Here is a 26,523-nt window from a genome sequence, read left to right as displayed (position 1 = left end):
CTCATCACTGCCTTTGGTGCATGGGAGTAATACCACCACCAGAGTGCTTGAGATGTACACAGGAGACAGGTTCTTTCCTGCATATAGTGTGGATCAGACCAGTTCTCCAGCCCTACTGGGATAGAATTCTGGCCTGTCTGGGTAAAGTACTCCCATGGAGGATTCAGTCTGACCCCAAAATCACTTTATTACATAGTACAGATGGCATTGGAGGCAACAGGTATAAACAACACTTGCTTTTCACTGGACTTACACTAGCCAAGTGAGATATCGCTCAGTTGTGGAAGAGTAGTGCTCCACTGCCCCTCGGGAATTGGAAAAAAGCTCAGGGCTGCTGTATGGAGATGGAGTCAGCTGTGCTCCGGGCTAGAGGCTGCCCAGAGAAACATCGAAAGATATGGCAGAGATGGGCAGAGTACAGGGGTATAGAATTGCCGGAAGTGGAACCCATAGATATTATCATACAACGAGAATAATTGCGTAATAATGTTGCCCATCCATACTAAATACAACCACACAGCAAACATATAACATTTGGAATTGGGTGGTGTGGGAGGGGGGTGGCTCGGATGCCTAGATCAGCCATGTTCTTATATGTTTGCTTTTATAATTTCCTCTGCATTATCACTCTGGTTCACTATGTCAAACAGTAATGTCTCCATTGATGTGTTGGCTGTTGGCCTATACTGTACCGCTATAAAACTTGAATAAAGTTTGTTTTGGAAAAAAAACCCACAAATTCACCAGTTATAGTTAGCAGCACTAACTATAATTTGCGTTCCGTCATGCTCTGCTTATGACTTTACATATGACATCACTCAAGACATGTTTTATGACGTCATTGATGACATCATCCATTGAGTGTATTAGTTTGTTTTACAGTTTACAAAGTGACAGGTAACTACCATAGTACTTCTTGATGAGGCCACGTGTTCCCCCTTCCCTTTAAAATACATGATGTTTTAAACTCAAATAACACAGAAGTTAACCAGTTGTAGTTATCTGAAGTAACTATTACACATGCTATGAGGTAACTATAACTCGCACCCCCGCCATGCACAGTTTTCTCATCAATATTTTAATTGCAAATGTTTCATTGATATTATCAATGATGTTATCAATGATGTTGTAGAAAATGTCATAAAACGCTACATTGTCAATGAAATTTTCACCTAACTATAATGTTACGTTAACCCTTGTTTTTTTCAGTGAATTTCTATATTTGTTTTTAGAGTAAAGTCATATTTTATTAACATACATAAGCCAACCCCCCCAATGGAGGTAGCCAACTCTATGCCACGCACAGCCTTTTGCCAGCCAACAACCACACAATATCAAACCAAAAATGGCTGGGGTTAGTAATGGAGAAAAATATGACTGACTAACAACTAAATTGTCAAAGAAGGTATACTAGCTGATTATCAATCTGGATTCAGGACTGGCTTTAGCATATGAAGAAAAATTATGAAATAGTACAAATTATTTAATTTGACAGATCCCATATCGGACAAAAAGTAGTATGCTGAGTCCTTCAAGGCTCAATCTTGTTCCAACATTGTTCAATCTTAATATCCCTGCACCTAAGAGATGCCAACAGCAGCCGTTTCAATCTCTCCATCTTATACTATATCTTCTACTTTGAAACTAATTTGACTCAGCTGTATTCCATCACTAGTTTTCAGTATGTTCTGCCATTTTATTTCCACTTAGGAGAGTATTACAATGTGTTAGACCTGGCACCTTGGCGTGAGTCTCCCTCCCACTTTTTGCCAATGTGCCTCAGATGCTTTACTGGTGTTAGCTGCTCAGGGCACTGTGCCACTGCCAATCAGTGCCACAGTGCAAGTGCTCCCTATGAAAAGTGTACCTATAATTGATTTCCATGATTGGCTTATTTGGTTTACTATCAGCCCCCAGTAAAGTGCACCAGGAGTGCCAGGGCTTGTAAATACAAATGCTGCTAGTGGGCCTGCAGCTCTGGTTGTGCCACCCTCAGAGGCAGCCTTTTAAAATATGTCTAAGGTCTGCCATTGCAGAACCTGCGTGCAGTCTGGTACTGTCATGCTAGCTGGGCAAGCGCACACACTTGCCAGCCCCTAAAACCTTCCCTTTACTTCATGTGAGTCACCCCTATGGTAGGTCCAAAGGCAGGGTGCATTGTAAGCATAAGTTAGGACAAGCCCTGATATGTGTGGCATGTCGTAATAGTGAATTACAGCCATTTTCGTTTTTCACTATTGTAAGGCTACCTGTTCTCATAGGCCAGAATGGGATGCTGGAATTATTACACTCTATAATCCCAGCAGGCTCAGGGAACATGGTAGAGAGTCAAGTTTAGTATGCCTGAACTCAGAATAATAAAATACTCCTTTTAGTAACGTTTATTTTAATATCCTGTGTTTGCAAATGCTACTTTTAGAACGTTAGCATTTGCTTGCCTGATTGTTCAGCCCTCCTCTGCTAGGATGTGTATCTGCTGTCTGGTTTCTGTGAGTGACAGGGCTGGGGGATTCCAGGGGACAGTCTGGGCTGCCAGGTGGTGAATAGAGGGATTACCTCCAGGATAGGTGGGGAGAGTGCCCCTTGACTAGGAATAAGGCTGTGCTCTGCCACCTCAATGCTGGCTCCACCTCCTGCGGAGCGTCTGGTGTCCCTGCCCTGCACCTTGAAAGAAACCACAAGAGACTCCACAACAAAGTGCTCCAAAACCGGGTCGAACCAGGCTCAGGCCCCCTGGCCTGGAAAGACAAAAGAAACGGGGTATAAAGGTAGGAGCCCTGCTCCTAAACATGAGATCCTACTGGTGAATTACGAAGAACCCGCTGTCAACGCTGAGGAAGAAACCCCCCAAAGACTTGCTGCTCTTGAAAGCCTGGCTAGGCTCAAAAAGGACCTTGCACTCACTGCGATCTCCAAGGGCCTGGAAGCGAGCTGGCCCCCTGACCTGAGTTCCAGGAACATTGGACTCTACCTGCTGCTGGAGCCGCGAAGACATCGCTGAAATCTCCCCCTGCTGCTGGAGCCACCCCAAGTGCCTCCCCGTAACGCCGGACTGCCGTAAAGCCGACCTGTGCCTGCCCGCCCCGTGTGACCTGCTCTGCCAACGAGCCGTGTCCACACCGTGTCGCTGGGCTGCCCACACCCGCTTCGCCCTCCTGTTGAAGAGTGCACTGTATTGGCCACCGTATCCCCACTGGGGGGAGAGAACTGCCAGGAGCCGCGCAGCGCAGCGCCCCGGAGACGTCTCGTACGCAGAAGTGTACCCTCTCCCTGACGTCACGCAACGCAGCCAGGAAGCATTCCCCCACTCAGACGGCCATCGAAGGAAGTCCATGCCGTACGCCTGAAGCGTACTACTTCGCCCCTTGTCTTCGAGGCCGCGCCGCACAAAGGGAGTCGCACTGTACGTTGAGTACAGGCCGCCCCGCGCCCGAGAGTTCATGACAGAGTCCCTCCTTTGTTTCTGAAATTGAAGCCCGACACATCCCGCACAATCGGGACGATGCGCACGAGCGCAGAAGAACTGCTTTTCAACCCTTCAAGGAGAAGAGACGCATATTCGTGCCCTAAACGAGTTGGGGGCCCTTAAAAACTTTGTCCCCGATCTAGAGACCCTGTGTAAAGAAGACACACACCCCCGCATAACAAAGGTATTGTGTGCATCAAAAGAGAACACGTTATTTATGGTCTTGTACTTAAGTCTGCCTAAAGAAGTTATATTTTTACATAAAGTTACGTATTTTGTTATAAAGTACATCCTGGTGTCCATTTGTGGTGGGGTCTTTTTTATTACTGTATGTATCTTACAAATGCTTAGCCTATGACGCCCAGAGATTAGCCTTGTCTGCTTGCGTCACCCTACCTAAAGGGTGAGCAGGGGTTATTTGAAAGGGTGATCCCCTTATCCTGACTAGAGGAGAGGGTCCCTGTTTGTCACAAGTTCCCACCTGTGCCAACCAGAGACCCCCAAATCTAACACAATGGATCACTGGGTAGTTCTGCTTATCCACTGGGCTATATTCTACATATTATGTCCTTTCCCTGAATTGCCGTCCTTATGTATTGAAGTGCTATCTGGTATACGCCTTGGATTTCTAGTCAGATACTTGCCCTATTGAACTAAGGGGACATAGAATTGATGCACTTGAAGGAGGGGGAAACATGATTTGCCTCTTGGTATCCAAGAAAGGCAGGGGTCTCACACCCATTATGGACTTCAAGCTCCTAACTTTCATTAAGCAGGATATGCTGAAACTACAGCTCCTCAGACAGGTGCTGCTGGAACTCAATGCAGAGTATTGAATGGTCTCCCTGGATCTCCAGGTTTCTATCAACCAATTGTCTTTGCTAACAGACAATACATCTAATTCCCAGGGTGTTAGCTTTATCAATCTGCTTTATTGCCATTAGGTATGACCACAATGTTTACCACAGTTCTGGCCATGGTGGTGACTTCACTAAGGAGGTCAGCAATCTATGTCTACATATTTCCACAGATGACTGGCTAGAGACATCAGGGTCCTCAGTGTTATCAACGTTCAGTAGTCCTACCACTTCCCTATGCAGAGGCTCATCTTTATAGGTGCAGTGCTGAATGCAACAGGCTTGTAGGTAATTCCAACTCAAAAGTGGATGGCAGACACTCATTATATGTGCATGTTGGGATGGAAATGTCCCTTGCATTGTGTGCAATTGTGTTCCTCTGCCTTGAGTGCCTGACTGTAAGTATCTGGTATCCTGGATTTTGGTTTTGGCCCCACGTTAATCCAGTGTGTGCACAAAGGCCTAGGCCTGTCCCTTGACATGAGTGAGGAAAGAGGACTATTATAGAAGTTCGATTTAGCCCTTTTGCTGAGAGGGGATGCTGATTAGCCTCCCTTCAGCACTGTCATTTAGTAGATGGTGGGAGTGAAGAATTGGACTGCAGTTTCTGTTCAGGGTAAGAATGGTCCTCTAGCCTTTTGTGTCTTTTATGATCCCTTTCAGTGAGGTTAGGAGCAGATAGCTCACACCTCTTTGTGCCTCTATTTTGGGTACTCAGCACTAGAAACTACCTTGCTTGAGAAGCATCACTCTGCAAAAAGTATTTGTTTGGAGAGCAGCCTGGTGAAGTCAAATGAAAACATAACCAACCCAAACCAGATCTGAAAGTGCAAGCAGATAAGCCACATCCCTTGATGACTTGTATAAAAAGGGTGCCATTGATGCACCTGTTGTTTAAAGTGTTCTTCAACCAAGGAAAGGACTGTGTCACAAACTAGTCAGAGGACTAAAGGGCGATCAGAGCTGGTATCTGCCTGACAGCCAGCTTTTCAGAGGTAAAGCAACATCATCTGGAGATTGGCCATGCTGGAAGAAGTGCAGTCTCTTGCTTGAAGTACCTTGAAGTCAGCCTGCGGGAGGGAGGGAGGGAGGGAGGGAGGGAGGGAGGGAGGGAGGGAGGGAGGGAGGGAGGGAGGGAGGGAGGGAGGGAGGGAGGGAGAGAGAGAGAGAGAGAGAGAGAGAGAGAGAGAGAGAGAGAGAGAGAGAGAGAGAGAGAGAGAGAGAGAGAGAGAGAGAGAGAGAGAGAGAGAGAGAGAGAGAGAGAGAGAGAGAGAGAAGGAGAGAGAGAGAGAGAAGGAGAGAGAGAGAGAGAGAGAGATATATATATATATTACAGAAGGATAACTAACCTAAAGTGCATGAGTTCTGGTGCTTTGAGGGTCCATTGGCTGAAGGAAGTAAGGGAAGAGTGATCTGTGTGCCCTGAGGCTTGTCATCAGCTGCCTCTCTGTAAAAGTGGATCCAGGAGGGAAAGGAGGTCAGTAGTCATTGCTGCTGCCATCAAGTAGTATGTGATCAAGGCGATTTGTGCCACCAAGAAGGCTGTGCCCAAGGCAGATTACACCACTGAGAAGGCTGTGCCCAAGGTGGAGTGAGGTAGCACCAAGATTTTGTGCCTATGCAGACCGTACTTCCACCTTCCAGGCTTGTGTCCAGGATATGCCATGCCACTGCAACTCAAACACAATTGTGGTCTGCCTTCTAAACCTTACTGGTGACCCAGACAAAGGTACACTGTTGCCAGTGTCACCTCTACCTGTTGTCATGCAGCCACCCTCCACTGGATGGTAGGTCAAGCCTTCAGCCAGACAATCTCCTCCCAGAAGCGGGAGGGAAGAGACCCACCAAATACTGGAAAATGAACTCTGAGAATGACGCTGTGCTAAGACTGTACAATAGCAGAGGCTTGCATGAGAACTGAGTGCTAAGAATGAACTCGGGACTACGTTTCGAAACTTGCTGAAGAGATGCTCAGATCCTAGAGGAGACCTACACAGATCTACAATGGAGAGTGGGCACCTCAGAAAGGGTCAAGATAGGGCTGAATATAAGGCACAGTAGCTCAAGCACCAGTAAGAGGATTGGGACTGTATTATGTTCTGTAATTTACTTTTACTTTACTAATTCAATGCAATTCTCTATATTAAGATTTGGATCTCTAATGAGGTCCACATTAAAATGAGACAGAATGCATAAAAGATAGTCACAGATATAAAAATAATTGTTAAATTACAATTACATATTCAAATCCTTTACCGCAATAAGTAATTGAGTTAAATAAGTGAGCAATTTGTTATGAAAACTTCAATATACAAGTAATTATATGTGCAAATTATTCTATTGAGAGAGAGAGATCAATAACCTTTGTGACTATATCTATGGTCCCCCTTTAGTAGCAAAGAGTTGTGTACAAAAGTATGCAAGAGAGAAATAAAGACACCGAATGGAACAGGATATATAAAGGGACGATCACCACTATAATGGAATAGTCAAATTTCCATTACATATTTAAATCCTTTACCGCAACAAATAAATTGAGTTAAGTACCTACCCAATCTCCTAATATTAAACTTCCATATAATAGCAATTTACGTTACTAAATTAAAGCACTGGGTTGGACATTCAGATCCCGAGACATCGGAGGCAAACGGCCTAAGCAACCACAATTTAGGGTTACTATCCCCTGCTTGCCCTGTGACAACCCCTCCCCACAAAACAGGGTCTTACACGGTTAAATGTTTCTAAGTTAGGCTCTGATCCTGGTTCTGGAAGTACTTCTTCAACTGGCCATGTTCATCCTGTTGGTGCCAGAAGCTAGGAGGCATAAAGAGCTTGCAATGGTGCCTAAGATGCCAGTGGCTCCAGCATCAGGGTTGCATCTCAGCCCGGGTGTAGATTTTCATATCTGGCATCCCAGACTTTCATTGGCTGATGGGCCACTTCAACCTGATGGCCCTTTGAAGCTTTATGACACTATTGTTACCGAGGCCTCCTGTTGGACTTGAGCCTTTCTGCAGGGCCATTCCCAAAAATGTTGCCTTCACCCTCATGTTTTCTGAACCCATTTGTGTTGCCTCTCAGGACTCTGCAGACTTTACCACTGCTAGCCACTGCTAAAGTGCTTGAGCCTCTCCTTTAAACATGGTAAATTTGGCTTAGACCCAATTGACACATTTAATCTACTTGTAAGTCCCTTGTAAAGTAGTACTATATGTATCTAGGGCCTATAAATTAAATGCTCCTAGTAGGCCTGCAGCACATATTGTGCCATACACTTAAGTAGTCTTTTAAACATGTCTGAAGCCTGCCATTGTAGCCTGTGTGTGTAGTTCTGAAATGCCGTTTCGACCTGGCAAAATAAACCTTTAGCCAGGTCTAAACATTCCTTTTTAATACATATGCCACCCTTAGGGTAGGCCCCAAACAGCTCATGGGGTAGGGTGTAGTGCATGTAAAAAGGTAGACATGTAGTTTTAAGTTTTGCATATCCAGAGTATGAAAAACTCTTAAATTTGTTTCTCACTACTGCAAGGCCTGCCTCTCCCATAGGATAACATTTGATTAACTTACTACATTTAATAAGTGATAACTTTCAATTGGGAGCAAGCAGTGATACCATGTTTGGTGTCTGAGAAATTGTAATTAAAAATCCTATTTAATGGTAAAATTTGGATTGTAAGTTACAGTTTTGAAAATTCCACTTTTGGAAAGTTTATATTTTCCTGCCCTAACTATTTGGTGCCTGTAGTCTATTCCTGGGTCCCATGACTGGGTGTAGTTGGCAGTTGGACTTTGTTTATTCCTCCCATACAGCCACACAGTAGAGGGAATAGGTGTGCCTGTATGGGCCATCAACTGGCTGGATGGGGGGGCGAACCTGGGAACAGCCGACTCTTTGCAGGACAGGACCAGAAAGTATTAGAGTACTGTACCTGACCATCTGACTGGAACATGTTTTTCCAGTTTCAAAGTCAGCAGCTCTGGCAGTAATTTACATGCTCACCCTCTCTTTGCCATATGAAACACAATCGCACATGTTTATTTCACACTGCCTGCTGCCCAACTCATAAAATGCTCCGAATTGTAATGAAAGAAACAGCCCCTTTCTTCACTGATGCATTTCCTGGGCCTCCTGGTGCCCCTGTCACGAAAAGAGAAAAGAGGAGTTTTCACACCTCCCTTTAATCTCTATCAAGTCTAGGAACAAAGAGCGCTCTACCTGAGAGAGTCTGAGCGCATAAAGTAGAAAGGCTGCACGCACGCGCATGCGTGCAGCTTACAGGGCACATAGGTTGGGTCCCTCACCCGATCGTTAGAAGCTTTGCCTGCAAGCCTGGAGATTAAAAGATACCAACTAGAGATCTTTTGATAGCCACCTGATACAGTGGATGTCACTCTGGCTGCCTGAAAATCTGCTATCAAGTCGGTTTCTGTGAGCCAGTGATCCATATTTGTTTCTTGTTGTGAATCTGAGGGCTTGAACTCTTTTAGGCATTGTCTCTCTTATCTCTTACATGTTTTACTGCCTTGTCCACCTTCCTGTGCCTTCCAGTCCAACCACTTTTGTTTAGGTCACCTTACCGGTGCATTTTTTAAAAGGACTGGAATATGTTTCCTGATGCCTTGCATTGTTCCCCAGTGGTATTTGGTTTGGTATCAACCTTTCTTATTGCTTCGCCGTCTGAACCAATGCACAATTGCTTACTTCATTTATTTACTTTGAAGTATGTAGTCATGGTTCCCATACCATTCATTTATAGTGTTGGCAAACTACAGATCCCATTGGTCCTGCCACCTTTCACGGCTTTCTATCCACACAAGCTGTTTATTGCACCTGCGCAGCTTTCCTACCAAAGGTACGCTCTGACTTCCACATAGGTCAGTCCTCCTCTCCCATCCTTCTGTCTTCTTCCTCACACAAAAAAGAGGAGAGGTTACATAAACTGGACTCTAGGTGTACTGAAACTCACTAAGACAACTGTATAAGAAAAGATAGGATGAATGATCAGTGTTTTGTGGGTTTTGGTGGATTCAAAAGAAGTGCAAGCATTACCAAATATACTATTTCACATCCTTGTGTCTTGGCCGAGAATGACATTCATGCACACTCCAATAGGGTTTTGGTGAAATTTGTACCGCTTTCACCACAGGCAACCCAGTGACTAACATCTGCTGTGTGACCACCTGTTCTTCTCTTGCATACTTTTTAAAAACATTACTGTTTCACAGCTCATGTATGCACTCATGGATATTTCACTAGGGCTGTGTTGCATGAATCCCTAGGGTGATCAGCACTACTCAAAATCAGATTCCAGTTGCAGATTAAATGCCCAGATCGTATTTGGTCATTAGTTTAAAAGGTAAACGACTGCTTGTTATAGATAGGATACAGGCTTCAAATAGGAATTTTCAGTTACTGAAGGCTGAAGCCAGCCAACTCACCTTTATTCAGAGTCGACACTTCTAGGGTCTTCTACTTACAAGCTGAACCTAACATGGAGCACACATTGATCATTTCAAAAACAGACTGGCTTCTGCAGAGACCACACCTAGGACAAATATGATCTGATGATTTTAGCCATTTTTACTAATTTAACCATGAATGAAATTCCCTTTAAGCAGTGTTGTGTAGATTAGGTATGAAAGAACATATTGTAGAATTCAGAGGACACCCACAATGAGACACTTGTAATGACACACTTTGATACACATTTAGATCAGTTCACCAGAGAAAACTTTCTGGTTGTGTTCAAATTTACAAATAACATAGTTAATAACATAGTTAAAATGTTAGTGTGGATTATGAAGTGTTCTTACAACAAACATGTTGATGGTGTGATAAGTTCTCACTTTCATGCCTTCTTTCTTCTTTCTTCTTTCTTCTTTCTTCTTCCATCCAGTGGCTGAAGCAGATTGAGGGAACTGAAGCTGCACTAACACAGAAGATGATAGACCTAGAGAATGAAAAGGTATGACCCAAAGATTTTAAAACCAAATTTGAGGTGTTGATAATTGACAGATATCATTAATATCTTTAGTTTATATTATTCGTTTTTGTACATTAATTTATTTTAAATGTTTTTAAAGTTATAGTCAGCAAGTGGTACTTTCTGAGAATAATTATTGTGTAAAGTTAGGTTGGTTTTAAGGTTTGGATCTAAAAATATACAGCGCATGCAGGGTGGTAGGAACTGGTGTAAGTGCAGAAAATACTTATATTATGTCTTGGAAGAAAGTCACCAAAACACAGCTGGTCAATGAAAGTTTTTTAATGAAGAAAAGAGAGCTGATATCATAAATATATGCCATCTTTTAGCAACTCCTACTTTAGAAATCTGAGGATCATCTAACATTTTAGAACCTTATCACAATTTGCCAGTTGCTTTGGGAGGTAATACCGTATACAAACAATAAAAGTAAACTGGGTGTGGTATTTACCAAATGTTGTATTACCTACCAATTTTGTGTTTTGCGCCTTTGAATGGGAATTATCCATTAATACTGGTATGGTCTTAATACCATCTGACAAAAATATAGGCCCTGATGCCCTAAAGCGTTTAGCAATCTCAAATCCTGCCATTTGTAAAGTTACAGGGTCAGTGACCACATTTTGCTATTTAGTAAAATACTTTGGCAATTTGGAAAAGCTTTTCCAAATTGCAAAAGGGGTTTTGCAACTCATTCCGAATTGCAATTAGGAGGGGGGGTGAAACTGAGATCTCCTCTTAATTGCAATTTAGCAATTATCTGTTTCAATGGTTTGCAAATCATTGAAAACCATTGAAAACTTACTGGCTCTTCAAAGGAGGTGTTAACTGATTTCCTGTCCATATTTGACAGCTTCCTGTTTGGGAATTGTATTGGACAACCTCAGAGGGTACAGGCGGTAGTCCAGTGATCCACTACCTAATGTTCCTACCCCAGATGTGTTCCCAATGCTGAAATATTATATTTCTTTTAAAGTAGCACTTGGTCCTTTATAGAACATGGCTGCTTTTTAAAAGTGTTTCTCATTTGAAAATGTGAATAGGTTGATGAAGGTCTGCTCTCCTTTGTAGCCATTCACAGGGGGTTGAATAATGCAACCGTCTATCTTTAAATTTTTTACATACATCATCCTATGACCCTCCATACCCCTAAAATTTGACATTTTCTAACCGATTTAGTAGTACATTGGCTGCATTGAAATGTTACAGACATGTTGCAAAACGTCAGTTCAAAACTGACGCCCACTAGTTGCAACCTGTCTGTTAGTACATCACGCCCTAACTTTTATTTACAAAAATATCACTCCGTTGAAATTAATAAATAGAAAATCTACACCCCATGATGCAAATTTTTTGTAAAAGGTGTTTAAACTATCATATTTATGTCAGGCACTATTTTTGTTACTAAAATTGTGATGTTCGAATATTGCATCTTTTTCCCGTTTGAAAAACTGGCATGTAGATTAAGTGTAGATTAGGTGTGAGAGATCAAGACTCTTCAAAGGTTGCAAGTATATTTTATTAGAAGATAAACCATGCCTGGTCTATCTTGTCCAGACATACTAATTCCTGCCACCGCTCTGTATATTCTGTTATTCTACAACTCTTTTCTTTAAGTTTGAAAGGAGAACTTTATTGAAGAAAAAATGCAACAGAGCATATACAGTCAATTAGGGCTTTAATGCAGTTATTAACAATGGATTAATTAGTGATATAATAAAAATCAGGAAAATCAAAAGAATTGCATATATGGAAAGGTTACAACAAATCTAAACAGAGAGAAAGTCAAAGGGAAATAATGATATAATAATATAATTATAATAATAAAGGAGCAGGAGAGCATAATACATATTAAAAAATATCAACATTGTGAAAAGTAATGGCTGTAATATAGAATTAGAAAAGAAAAATAGAAACAAAAATTGTAAAATATAAGGTTATTCTTGGTGGTTTGGGGACCTCTTGCCACAAAGGGTGATGGCAGGTAAACTTTCGAGCAGAAGCATCCAAGAAAATAGTTATAGGGGACCACGTATGTTCTCTTTTAAGGAGGAGAGATAGAGAAGAAACGTATGCCCGATCAAGTCGATGACTGTAGCAAACACTGTACCATCAAGCTTGAAAAGGATGTTGTGTGGATTGTTTCCAATTTTTTGTTATTTGCTGGAATGCAACTGCAATTAGTAAGTCTACAATGTCAGTGTTACATGTAAGGGATTGCCAATGTTCAGAAAGTGTGCCTAGAAAAATATTCATAGGATAGAACGGAAAATGGGTTTAAAAAATGATATTAATTTGAGACCATAACTTCAACCAGAACTGATGAGTACAGGGACAAGAAAAAAGCATATGAAACAGATCAGCATTCAAAGAATTATATGACAATTTGGGGCGACTGTAGATTTCAATTTATGTAAAGTAGTTGGAGTATTCATAAGTCGATTGTATAAAAAGTAAAGAGTTTGAGTAGTACTAGCTGATCTTGAAGTCCTACGAATTTTTAAGCACAACTTATCCCAAAACGTAATAGACCACGAAGTATGGAAATCTTTTTCCCATTGTAAGTCAATGTTTGTCTTATTTCTATGATCTGGAAGTTTATTGAAGAACTTGTAAATAGATGAGGCACTTGATTGGGCACTTATTATAGGAAGGATTTGCTTTGAGATAGCAAAGGGGGAGAAATAGAAGATAATGAAGACAAGGAAGAGGATATGATTTCAATCAAAGTCTTACATTTATTAAAGTATGATTTTGGTAACTTATAAAGTAATTGTGCTTCAGGACAGGTAAGAGAAGTATAATTTGAGTAAAGTTGATGAACCCAAATCAAACCCCTACCCTGCCAAGTCTTCCAAAAAATTGGTTTATTGTTGATTTTTATAAGATGGTAATGCCAGATTGAAGTATTAAGAATTCGGTCACTGTCAGAAAGGTGCGAGATAAGCATTGATTGAATAGGTTTATGGGTAGTTTTATGTATAGGTGAGGATAGGTAATGTGTCTTATGAGTAAATGAAAGAGATTCTTGGAGTGAAAAGGGAGAAATAAAGGCAAGTTCAATGTCTTTCCACAGTGGAGAGAGATCCAAAACTTGATGTAAACATTTAGAAAGTTGTTTAAGGAGAAAGGCATTATGATAAGATTGAAAATCAGGAAAATGTACACCACCGTGTGATTTATTGCGTTTAAACATGACTAGGGACATAAGTGTGTTTTTTTTATTCCATAAAAAGGAAGATATGATAGAGTAAATTGTTTTGAAGAAATATGAAGGAACATTAAGAGGAATGGCAGAAATAGTATAAAAGACAACAGGGGCAAGCATCATTTTAATAGTGTCAAGTCTACCCCACCCAAATAGATACAGAGTGTGCCATTTAGAGATGGAATTAGATAGTGTGGATAGAACTTGAGTCATATTTAAAGATAAAGTATGTTTTCTGGATGGAGCAAACCAAAGTCCTAAATACTTAATTTTTGGGGAATTCCATGGAAAATGAGTAGAAGTAAAATCATGTTTGAAACAGAAAACGTGTAAAGGAAGGATTTCGCATTCATCATGATTCAATTTATAACTACAAAGTAAGGAAAAAGCATTAACTTCTGCAGTGAATGCTGGAAGAGAAGACTCTGGATTAGATAGGTATAATAAGATGTCATCTGCATAGATACTTAGGGGTTGATTAGGATGGCGGGCGGATGGCAACCGCCGGGCCGGCGGAGGTGTTCCGTCCGCCATTGCAACCTGATTTACCCCTGCCATATTATAATGGCAGGGATATCGCGGAGGACGCAAAGTGCGTCTGCCGCTTTTCCGCCGGTCGGCAATCGTTCCGATTACCAGCTGGGCGGACTTGGGCCACTATATGGTGGCGGTGCCTAGCAAGCACCGCCATCCATATTAGGATGTGTGGCATTCAAGGCCTTTCCATGGTGGTGATGCTGCCATGGAAAGGCTAGCGGGGATTTTTTGAGGGGCCCATTGCGGGCCCCCGGGGGGGGTGAGGGGTAGGGGGCTGCACTTGGGGGGTACCTATGGTACCCCCCTACATTGCCATGCACAAGGTGGCAGCCACATTGTGCATGGCAATGCACAACATGGCATTTCACCATTGTGGCGGGTGCTGCAGCCAGCAGCACCCGCCGCAATGTTGAAATGCCTGATGCGACCGCCACGGTTGCATCATGATTTGGGTGGCGGGACAGCCGCATGGCTGGCGGGCGGTACTGTTACCGCTAGGGTGGCGGGCGGGAAATGTAAATCCAGTATTCGTAAAGCACACAGCTACCCGTAGGCATCCCGGCGTTGGGGGCCATCGGGAAGATTAAGCAAGCTATTACCCAGAGTCACATGGTGCTGGGCTTACCTGCCGCCGTTGCCAGGGATCGAACCGTGATCCCCAGAATCCGGCGTCAGTCACCCTGGCAGCTGAGCCACACCACTTCCCTAATCACCCCCTCAGTTTGATCTGAGTTTTACCATGTTGAAAACCATACATTTATGAGTTTTGTTTAATTTTAGCAAGAAAGGGTTCTACTGCAAGAATAAAAAGAAGTGGCGGTGCAAGGGGAAAAGAGTGGAAATAGAACCATTAGCAAAAATAAAAGGCCAATCCATATGGTTGAAAGCTTTTTCTGCATCAAGAGAAATAGCTGCAAGTGAGTGGGAGCATTTATTGGATTAATGCAATATATTAAAGCAAACCTGATTGTTGGCAGAAATAGTTCTACCTTTAATAAAACCAGATTGTTCCCTGCAAATAATCGAAGGTATAAATGGTTCTAGTCGAAGCGTAAGGATTTTAGCAAATAATTTATAGTCGGAGTTGACTAAAACGATTGGTTTATAATTCTTACAAAAATAAGGGTCTTTTCCCTCTTTAGGAATTAGACAAATAAGAGCCTCTTGAAAAGTACCACTTAAAACTTTAGATAAAATGCATAATTAAAAAATGGAGATGTGGAAGAAGAGATTTAGAAATTGGGAATAAAATTCAACAGGAAAACCATCCAGGCCAGGAGCCTATTTTAATGAGTTTTAATGCATGAGAGCTATCTTATATAGATATATCTCTCTCCAGCGATGAAAAGTCAAGATCAATTGGAAATTCTTTTGTAGCGAAGAGAGATCATTTTGTATATCAGTAGGGTTGGGATGATTTCAGGGGTATAGAGAGTAGTGTAATATTTTTTGAATTCTTCTAGAATATCCACATTTTTTATCACTAGAGTCGAGTCAGAATTTAAAACATAATCAATATTCATACCTTCTTTCCTGATTTTAATCTATGAGGCAAGAAGTTTGCCTCCTTTATTTTGGCCTCCATAAAAACAGCCATTACCTCTAAGAAGGTAGGAATTAGCATTTTCTGTAGATAACTTATTATATTTAAATTTTTCTCCATAAAGAGTATTAAGATCGGTTTAAGAATTAGTGGCAGTATAGAGTGTTTCTAATAATTTGACGTTTTTAAGAATTTCAAGTGATTATTGGGAATTACATATTTTATTTCTATCAACATAAGATATAGTAAAGTATCTGGCTGAGACTTTAAAAGCATCCCACAGAACAGGGAAAGATAGAACTGAGGGAATATTATGATTAAATTAAAGAATTCAGTAATAAAAGCTTCGCAGGTAGAGGTAAAAGTCTGGTCAATTAATAAAGAAGTGTTAAAATGCCATCTTTTATTGGTCATAGTAATAGGGAGTAATTCTAAATCCAAAATTACTGGAGTATGGTCAGAAATTAATATAGAATCATTTTTTGCCAGTAATATGTGTGGTGATAGAGATTTAGAAACAAATAAGCAATCTATAAGAGATTGAGAAAGGTGAGTAGGTGAGAAAAAGTATACTCACGTAATTGTGGATTACATAGTCTCCAGGAGTCAACAAGAGCTCTGCGATTAATTAGCGTGGCAAAGTGTTGGTGGATTGGAGAAGGGATAAAAGATACTTTGGATGTGCGATCTATGTAAGGATCAACAACTAAATTACAGTCGCCACCAAAAATGACATATTGTGTACAGATAGACATCAGTAGAGTAGATATGGTAGGCCAAAAATGATTGTCAGGGTTAGTAGGTGCATACACATTAAACAAAGAAATAGGTATATTATTAACTTTAAGATGAAAAATCAACCAACGCCATTCATCATCTGAATTTTGAGATGGAAGAGAAACATTAAGCTTTTTGTGACCTTTCCTATCATGAGAGATTTCGGCAGGCATTCACAAGATGCAATAGCAACCCACACTTAAAGACATATGAGCTTTAACATACACATTTCATAATAAATAAATCAAGCCTATAGTGTTTGTCGTTACTTTTACTACCTGAGGCATATGTAGTATCATTTTGCAATGAATCCTCTTGCCTTTATCATTTGAGCGTCATCATCACCGTCTCAGAGCTACTATATTAAGCATAAACTTTCCAACAAGACAAACATTTGTAATACTATAATAAGAGTACAAATATGTTCAAAACAAAAGTTTTCAAAACAACATAAAATCCCTCCTGACAGCTCCTAATAAGGATTACAATAGTGCAAATTGTTTTACCCAACAATTTGTTTGAGGGAGCTGCCAGTACAAACCCCATAGCCTGCTATGATAACCAATGAGATTCCATGTAACAAAATATCTGCCTACAGGTTTTAGCACAGTGTAAAAACAATACCCCATTTAAAGGTCTATTGACTTTAACACACACTTTTCACAATAAATAAGTCAGGCTTAATAACTTCATCATAAATTGTCATACTAAATAGATCAAACCTATGGAATCTGACATCACTTTTCCCAATGAAACAACGATCCTGCATACAGTTCTGAAATTATAAATATGTACAAAATTACAGGTAGCGTAACAATATGTAAATGGGGCTGATAATGATTATCACAGTAAAAATATTCTACCCCCTGGGGATGTCAGAGGGGATGACCAACACCAAACTACTACAATAATCAGTGAGATTTCATGGAACAAAATACCTGTATACAGCCTGTGACACAGTGTGATTAGAATCCACTCCTACATGCCTATAGACATATAGAATCAAACATAACTTTTCACAGTTAATCAATAGGACCTGTAGCCTTTAACATTGGCTTGTCACCATAACCATCTCAGGCCTACTGTATTGAACATAAGCTTCCTCACAAGGCAGCTATCAGGCAGAACATAAAATTACAAATGTATACTAAATTATAGTTGGCAAAGCAAAATACTAGGTTTCCTCAGAGAGCCTAGTAATAATTATCACAGTGTAAATCTTCTATCCCCAGGGTTTGGCAGAGGGGATAAGCAACATGAAAACTCTTGTCTACTATGGACCACTGTGAGATACCATCTAACCAATGGCCTTTAATACTGAGTAAGAACAATCCTCCCTTATTTACTTTAATATATGTATTTCACAACAAATACATCAGACTTACTGATTTATAGTAACTTTCATAATCAACAGATCAGGCCTATAGCCTTAATCATTGACTTGCCAGTATAACTAATTCAGTCCTGCTGTATTGAGCATAAACCTTTCCACAAGGCAAAACGTGCAATAAAATCACTCCTTTACAATGGAAGCACACAACTTCTATCACATCAAATGTTGTACACCAGGTAACCCACATTTGAGCAGAGCCTATGCTGGCTTTTAGTAGTACTTCTGATAGTCCTTTTTCCATTGATCCAATACAGACACACGCCAGATCAAACAAAAAGGGGTTTTACTTTTATGGAAGTTTAACCAAGGTCTTTCTTCTGATTTTTGGCCGAAGACATCATATTTTGTTTCTTTTTCTCACTTACTGAGTGTTGGAACTGGCAGTGTCTGTTTGGCTGAAGAGGTGCTCCTAGCCAGGCAGAACCACTGCTCCTGTCAAGAGCAGGTGATTACACTCTCTGTATAACCCAGGCTCACCCTTGGGTAGCTTGGCACTGAGCAGTCAGGCTCACTACAGAAACAATGTGTCAAGCAAAGGGCCAGCACTCACTTGCGATAAATACATTGAGCGTCACACAGGATGCATTTAAAATGTTTATATTCAACACACATACTCAATCATTATAACATGACTGTCATATACTTTTGGGCCTAAAACAGAATCTGAATATTACTAACAATACTAGGCCCACTCATATTGTTATGATTTAACTAGTATGAATACTATAGACAATTCCTAATCTAACTTCCCACAACTGAGAGAGAGCACCCTTATGCGGTGCACCATATCAAGATTATGTACATACACAAAACATTGAACACTTTTTAGCAGAACCGTGGGCCGGAGTCACACAGGAGGAACCCAATGTGAAAAGGTATTGTGCTTTTGCCACCAATCAACGTATAAGGCGGCACCGCCCGCCTGTGTCATGAACCACAAACAGTCTGCACGTGATCATTCTCACTCACCCACACTCACTCCGCACCACTTCACGATGCAACAGGTATCAGTCAGTCCATATGGCATGCTCATTCATACACATACCCAGTCAGCACCCAAATGCAGTGCCACTGGTATCCAGCAGAAATATGGTTCACCCTCTGCAGACTCCATGGCCCAAGCCTCCCTCCACCCTCAAGTTCACCCCCATTGTCCTATACCCCCTAGATGGAAAATAACCAGCCCCGCTTCCTGGAAACTGGGCTGCACGTGGCCGAAACCACACTTAGTCTGGGTACTCAGGAAGCTGGTGGGAACATGAAACAGTTTTAATTAGGAGGGAGACGTAAACAAGGGAGAGGTTAGTAGCCACTCAGGAAGTTCACCCACAGGTCTCAAAACACAAAGGACTCACGCAACCTCTTGACTCACTTCTGAACTGTCTCAGAAGCACTTCTCCAACCCAGTCAATCTCTCTCGCTACTACCTGGTATCAAGATGTCTTCAGGAGGAGCCAGGTGCGAAGAGGCCAGTTCATCCATCGCGATGAGGGTCAACAAGGGAACAACCGATGAATGGGGAGTAACACAGAGGAGCCTCACCTGGTGTCCACTGGAGCCAGACACCACAGTCCTCGAGACTCATGGAGTGTGGACATGTCCATATTCTATAAGTTACATTTCTCAGTGAGTAATGTCAAAACCCCCTTTACCAATGGAAAGGGATTGGCACTTCGAATCCATTGGTATGAAACATCATGAGGCTGCTCCACCATTGCAGTGCGAAGTATTGTCAACCACTTCCCCATATTAAATCATGGGCAGAGCAGGCCTCATAGGTAGTGAAAACATGCATAGGTATTCTTCCCTATCTGTGTGCATGTGCGCTATTGCGCATGTGTGCTATTGCACACCCTGACCTGCTATGGCAGCAGAGACGCATAGTTCCCAGCACCAGTGGTACCAACACACCCTCCCGAGTCTGCACAGTAGACTGGACACATGTTTAATCAATACATGTGCCTAAGCGCACATACTAACCTGCTTAATCACAGGCATCATAGGTGCAGGTGTGCACTCACAGCGGCCTACACTAGCAAGTTGCTCATAAGTTTGCCCACAATGGATACCAGTGCACACCGACTGCTCTGCAATGATAGATCGGCCCGTGTTTTAGAATATGAAATCAGCACCATTTACAAACAAGGATAGGAAATGTGCGCACACTTTCATGTGACATGGACAGGCCTGGCACATGGCTTACCCAGGCCTGAGCACCTTTGGTGCCAGTGTGCACACACCACCCTGCTTGGCCCAGCATGACATGAGTGCACACCCCACGCATGTGGTTGCTCACTCCTGGCCTGGGGCGGCAGACCAGGCAGCTTACCGCTAGAACCATGGATGCAAGTGCGCAGATGCAGGCCTAGCCTAGAGGTTAGAACTTTGTGGTTGCAGTCACGATCATCATCATATGCTCATCAGCCCACCATGGAAGGCCAGACACCTGGGACATGTATCTGAAACAGCATCAGTACCAGTCACACACCTTGGTCTGCATTGGTAGACCAGCCCATGTTCTGGAACAGCATGTCTGTGCCTCTTACCTGTGTAGGAAGGCGCACAAACTTCCCCACAGCTTTGACAGTGAAGATGTGCGAAGGGCCCTGAGGCCATTCCAGAGATTCGCTAACTCCCCAGGAGTATCCATCAGGAAAGCAGAACTCTAAGGTAGGGGAAACCCATTGGGGTGTTCCTGACTACCCTGGCAGGAAATATCCACATGTGCCCTCCCGGCCTTCAGGCTACCACCCCCGAGGTGCCCATCAGGGGTTCCCTGGGGGGGCAACCCACTCTGGGTTGGCTGAGGTGTAAGTGATGCTAACTTAGGTACGGGTGCAAATGGCGCCCCGCAGGTCTGCTATGGTAGACCAGGTATGCGGTTGACAGATTGCCAGTGGGTGGCACACTCAGTTGTACGTCCCACTACTTAGCCCATGCAGTACCTGCCCCGGGCATGTGGTGTATCTGTTTACAGGGTGCATGGACGTACAGCACTAAAACCTCATCATACTTGCACCCCCAACCCAATGCGGGTCAGGTGGGCATGCGCACCTTCCCTCTGCCATACAGGGGGAAGGTGCCCACTTTCCAAGGTTATGCAGAGGGAGTCAGAAAGGGCTAGTAGGAAAAAGCCAAATGTTTTGGGGTAATTTCCCCTAAGGAGGCCATGTCCAACACTGAGTCTTTCCTATCACCAGTTCCTCTTTCAGCTAGCCCAGTGGATAAAGTGATCATTAACAAACTGTAATTTATGCCTTAAAATCCACACAGTACGCTGTGTTTGCCATTTCATCTAGCAAAAGTCTTGCTTTGACTCAAAATAAGTGGCAAAGTTACTCTGGCCCAAACAATTGTATTATTTCACTTCATATATGGCAACTAGGCCTTTGCTGTCTGGCCAAAACAATCTAATTCTAAAGCTGTCCCAGCGATTAGTCTAATATGTCTCTATTCAGTGGAGCTCAGAAAACTGTCAAAGGAGCTCAGTTATAAAAGTTCGAACTCTGCAATAAATGTTGTCTCTGCATTTTCTACTAGCTTAGTTGTATTCATTATTTGTATGACTACCTATGTGAAGTATTTTGAGGCTGCCTGAAGAAGTTGGGGTTAAAAATTAAGGGACATGGCTGCTTAAACATCTCTTCATATTTGTGTCCACATATGGTTGTACATTTCCTTCATTTACCTGGGATTAGACATATCTTAATTAGTATAGGTCTACCCCTCCTGTGGTCTGAACAAGAAGCTACAGATAAGGCCCGTTGTGAAATCCTGGATTTTTGGTTTTTTTTCTGAGTTTTATATTGCGCAAACTTGACCCGAAGGTATCAGATCGCTTTACATGAGCACCAGTTGCTTTACACAAGGACACATTCATTTTCGTTAGGAATGGGGAGATTAAGTGATTTGTTGAGCGTCATGGACGAGACTCGAACCCCGTTCTCCAGACTGCCCTAGCCCATTAGGCCACATCCTCTCCCCTGTTAGTGGCATATGGCCAAGCTATAGAACCAGCTCAATTTGTTGAAATCTTCCTTAGGCTTATCCTACTTTCAAATTGAAATAATCTTTGACAGTGTTTCCTGTTTGTTCTATCCCACCATATGCACTAGCACTTTATTTAAAGTTTAGATTAGGGACACTGCCATTGAACAGCTCTCTGTTAAAATCAAGGGGAAAGTACACCATGTTGTATTTTTTATTTACAAAGGAGGGAAAATGAAATACATTTCTGCTCATTGGTCCATATGACCTTAATGTTTGATGTAGATTTTTAAAACCAGTCCTGATACAACTGCAATATGTCTTGTAAGTATGAATTATCTTTTGTTAAGATTGTGCTCATCTAAAAGTAAAAATATGTGTCAATGATTTTAAAGGTATTCATGGAAACAACGATCTGTATATTTGAAAACTCCACACTGGAGTTGAAATTTATTTTCTCTTAGCTACCTGCAGTGATTATGATAATATACTCAGTTTATGATGTTGGATGTAGAGATGAATGGTGAATGTATGGAAAAGCCAGAATATAATCTTTTATGACTGAGTTGATTTTGTTTATGTGACAGTGGTAACTCTGTCCATCAATCGTTCTTTTTGCATTTGTCACCCTGAGTGGGACGGGTGTGCTCAGACGTGAGTCCCGTGCTCTCCATGCCACTGGAATCAAGCTATCCTGGCTGAAGAGGGGTGAAACCCCGAAACCGGTCCTAGGATGCTTGTTTCCAGTCCAGGGAGGACCTGGCCTGGCAGTTCTGGCTGGACTGTTCCCATTGGGACAGGGTCAAGACTGATTTGCATATGGCTGGGTCCAAACTGGAATGGCATGGTGAGCAAAAAAACGATGGATTTAGGCCCAGGTCTCTGTACTGGGGTGAATGTATGACATTGTTCTGCATTCTGTCCATCAATAGTTCTTTTTGCATTAAGCATCAAATGGCATTTAACAAACTGATAAAACAAATTATCAAATGCAGTTTTGTTAATTGTGTTTGATTTTTAATGATCAGTTGTAAAATATTATTTTATACATAAGCTATAAATCGTGTCAAAATGGCCACGTCGAAGAAAATAAACAGAAAACAAGTCTAACAAGCCTTAACTAAAGAGAAGGTAATCTCACATCAGCTGCATGAACAAATAAAGACCAGACAGTTAGTATTCATGCCCAAGTGCCACACAGAATGAGCCCTTATTTACGTAGTCATTGATGCTCTGCACACAACTGACAGAGATACTTGCCCGCGTGTTCTCCAAGATGTATATCTTACTTTTGAAATAGTGGATGCTAATGCTCTCCAAAAACACCATGTCCGCGTGCATATGTTTTGAAGACTTCATCTATGATGGTTTTTCCCCTACCTATCCAAAAACTACTTGTTCAAATGAACACCACTAGATGTCAATCTATTCCAGCAATATGTGAGGTATATTAAGGCTTCATCTCATCATCAGTTATCGTCAGTCTCTTTATGAACCTATTGGTCCTTCTGACTGACGAGAACTTCAAGCTCCCCAATATGCTGCATGTAAGACTCCACTGCAGTGGCGTCAACTGTCTAAGGAACTGTCTTGCCTCTGTCAAAGGCTTGATGTGCGAACATTGTGCCCCATCCCTTAAATTCCTCACTGACAGTAACCTCAACTTCAAGAATTAGATTCCCAAGAGGATGCAGACAGATTGGCACAGACAGACTTTACCTCCTTTGTAGAGTCAATCCATGCTTCCCAGAGGCTGACATTAGTATCACTGTCCAAGAGCTAGACCTGTCCTTGGTAGACAATGGCATTATTGTATCAGACGTGTAGCTAGACCTACCGACGCTCAGGGCGAGCCCTGAGTTTCCAGTCCAGTGCAGGTAAGAGCAGGGGGTGCCGGCGGTTGGTAGGGTTGTTGGTAGTGTTCGACAGATGACTTGATTTCGGGGGCGGGTTGTACTTGACTGGCTTACCTCCACCGCCCCCAAAAAGCACCGCCCCCAAAAAGCATGCCGCCCGGACCGCCCCACGCCACGCCCCGCCCTAGCTACGCCACTGTATTGTATTCTGCAAGCAGGTGATAAATGCATTCAAGAACTGTGGTTGGGGTGGGGGTGAGGTGGGTAGTAGGAGAGGAAAGGATGGTTTTATGGGAGAGGGAGCAATGTCCCTCTGTCAAACAAAAAACAGAGACTGCAGAAAAAGGTTTATGTGATGTTTCCAGACGGAATTACCAGCCATAAAAATCAAGCATGGTTTCCCCACCCCTGGAAAAACCTGGAGTGGAAAAACCTACCCACCCTGAGTCAGGCATAACGAATTTCCCTGCAGTCATTTTGTTCCACCTGACTTGGAATCGGGGCCAAAGACATTATAGCTTCCCAGCGCTTTTTGGGTTGTAATCCTCTACTTTACAAAGCAATTGAGAGAAAGAGTAAATGAGCACAAATGCTTTCATAGTCTAGAAATGACCTATAATATTTGCACTTGTTCCCATTCTTGAATTATAACAAAGTGCTCTTTGGTTTTACTATTCAGGACTTATTCAGCAAACAGAAGGGCTACTTAGAAGAAGAACTGGACTACAGAAAACAAGCGCTAGACCAAGCATATATGGTAGGGCTCAAATGCTCATCACGTTTTAATTTTATGTGCTACCGCAATGCTTATTATATTGGTCATTCATGAATTGGAACATGTGATGTCTTTTTAATTCATGCCTAACAAATGTTTTGAATGTTTATCTTATAGTGTTGTATTTAGTGAGTGATTTACCCCAGTTAGATATAAAAGCTGTGTTTTACTACCATTTAGTTCTCTGATTTCAGTTCTATAAAACCCTTTCTGTTTTATGATTTACATTAACATGTAGCATGAATGAGATATGGCATTTTTATAAGACAGTATATGAGTATATGAGAGAGGCCACGAACAGTGCTTCAAAGTAAGTTCCTATGTATTTACTTATTCCTGTTGTTCATTGTTTTGTAAGGAAGCTGCCTTGTAACAGGAAGGCACTTCGAAGCAGGCTTTATCAAGATGTTTTGCTATATAGACACTTATTGAGTCAAACTCCACAGGACGCCCGGTGCACATAGGTGTCTAAGGATGGAGTTTGGAGACTGATGCTTGGAAGGAGTAACGGAGTCAACTTCAGGTGCAGTTAGGAGACTGACAGAGTTGAGCTCAAGGAAAAAGTCATGACAATTCCGGTGGTGAACTGGACTGTGGAATAGTTTTATCTCTAGAATAGACACAGGGTCACACTGCTGAAACCATTGGAGGACAAGTCAAAAAACATTAGTTATACTAGATCCAGAGTCAACTCCAATAGCTCACTGATCTAACCTTTTAAAATGCTGTGCCTGATCCACTCCTTGCTGCAGTGAAGAATTTCTGACTGCCTGGGAGAGGCATGTGTAGAGAACAGTCTCCAGCTCTGCCTCGAATCCCTATGAGCAGAATGTTGCATTTAGGGCTGGTGGTGCTCGCCTCTTGCTGACCTCCAAGAATAAAGGGTCCAGGTTAAATCATTGAAGCATTTTTGCCTTGCCCCTATGAGTGTTCTTGCCTGTGACTTGAGAGTGCAGAAGTCCCTTGTACCTATCAAGCTGTTGCTTGGATGGAAGAAAATAAGTGGACCAATGAGTCCTGCACATTTGCATTACATATCCCTGTGCAATACTTCTCTTGCATAACAAAGAGACTTGATGTTGCTTTAGGGGAATCATCCGAAGCATCTTGCAAAACCCTACTTTAAGGTTAAGAAGGCACAATAAATCCATCTTCATATCATTCTATTAGTAATCAAAAATGAAATTTATGAATGTCACAAAGATGATTTATGAAAACGTTGATCAGTTCTGACTGAGCCTTGGTGTATCTAAGTGGGTGGTTCTATGGTGAGGTACACCGTATAACACCGTACTGAGCCTATGGAGGGTGGAATGACGTTGTTATAGGGTGTACATCACCATATAACAACGTCGCTCCACCCTCCATAGGTTCAGAACAGTTTGTCTCAGTAACCCTACTCAGTCCTGGGTACCGGTACCACTGAAGCAGCCTGGCTTACTAAAGGACTGTTGGACTGTTCCTGAACTTTTTGCCTTCCTCCTATATTTTTTCAGACCTGTTGTTGGCTGTTTTATGACTCTGGGCACTTTACCACCGCTGACCAGTGCTAAAGTGCATATGCTCTCCCTATTGTAAATTAATGTATGAATTTATGATTCCATGATTGGTTGGTTTGGTTTATGTTGGACCTGGCCCTTTTGGCCGGATGGTCCCTAGACTTTTCGCCTTCCACCTGTACTTTTTCTGACCTGCTGTTGGCTATTCTATGACTCTGGCCACTTTACCACTGCTGTTCAGTGCTAAAGTGCATATGCTCTCCCTACTGTAAAATGTATATGTTGGTTGGATTCCATGATTGGCTTATTTGGTTTACTGTCAGACCCCAGTAAAGTGCACCAGGAGTGCCCAGGGATTGTAAATACAAATGCTGCTGGTGGGCTTGCAGCACTGGTTGTGCCACCCACGGAAGCGGCCTGGAAAAATGAAACTAAGGTCTGCCATTGCAGAACCTGCGTGCGGTCTGGTACTGTCATGCTGACTGGGTAAGTGCACACACTTACCAGGCCCTAAACCTTCCCTTAACTTCATATTAGTCACCCCTATGGTAGGCCCAAGGGCAGGGTGCATTGTAAGCATAAGGTAGGACAAGCCTGATGTGTGTGGCATGTCCTAATAGTGAATTACAGCCATTTTC

General features: G+C 42.2%; 1 protein-coding gene and 1 long non-coding RNA gene across 2 annotated transcripts in view; one reads left to right on the top strand and one right to left on the bottom strand.

Annotated features, from left to right (window-relative positions):
- Nucleotides 1-26,523, top strand: part of JAKMIP1 (janus kinase and microtubule interacting protein 1) — a 1,879,738-nt gene that overhangs the window by 1,736,469 nt on the left and 116,746 nt on the right. The window contains 2 exon segments of the mRNA XM_085642441.1: nt 10,224-10,292; nt 24,291-24,368. Coding sequence (XP_085498567.1) covers nt 10,224-10,292; nt 24,291-24,368 — 147 coding nt within the window.
- The window catches only part of LOC146863069 (uncharacterized), a 96,737-nt gene that overhangs the window by 9,219 nt on the left and 60,995 nt on the right, over nt 1-26,523 (bottom strand). Inside the window, exon 2 of the long non-coding RNA XR_014978210.1 lies at nt 10,141-10,277. This is a non-coding gene — a long non-coding RNA (uncharacterized LOC146863069). The remainder of the gene's footprint in view (nt 1-10,140; nt 10,278-26,523) is intronic.

The sequence above is a fragment of the Triturus cristatus genome, chromosome 2_2 (assembly GCF_964204655.1).
Source record: "Triturus cristatus chromosome 2_2, aTriCri1.1, whole genome shotgun sequence".
Taxonomy (NCBI): domain Eukaryota; kingdom Metazoa; phylum Chordata; class Amphibia; order Caudata; family Salamandridae; genus Triturus; species Triturus cristatus.
This window is presented reverse-complemented; position numbering and strand designations above follow the sequence as displayed.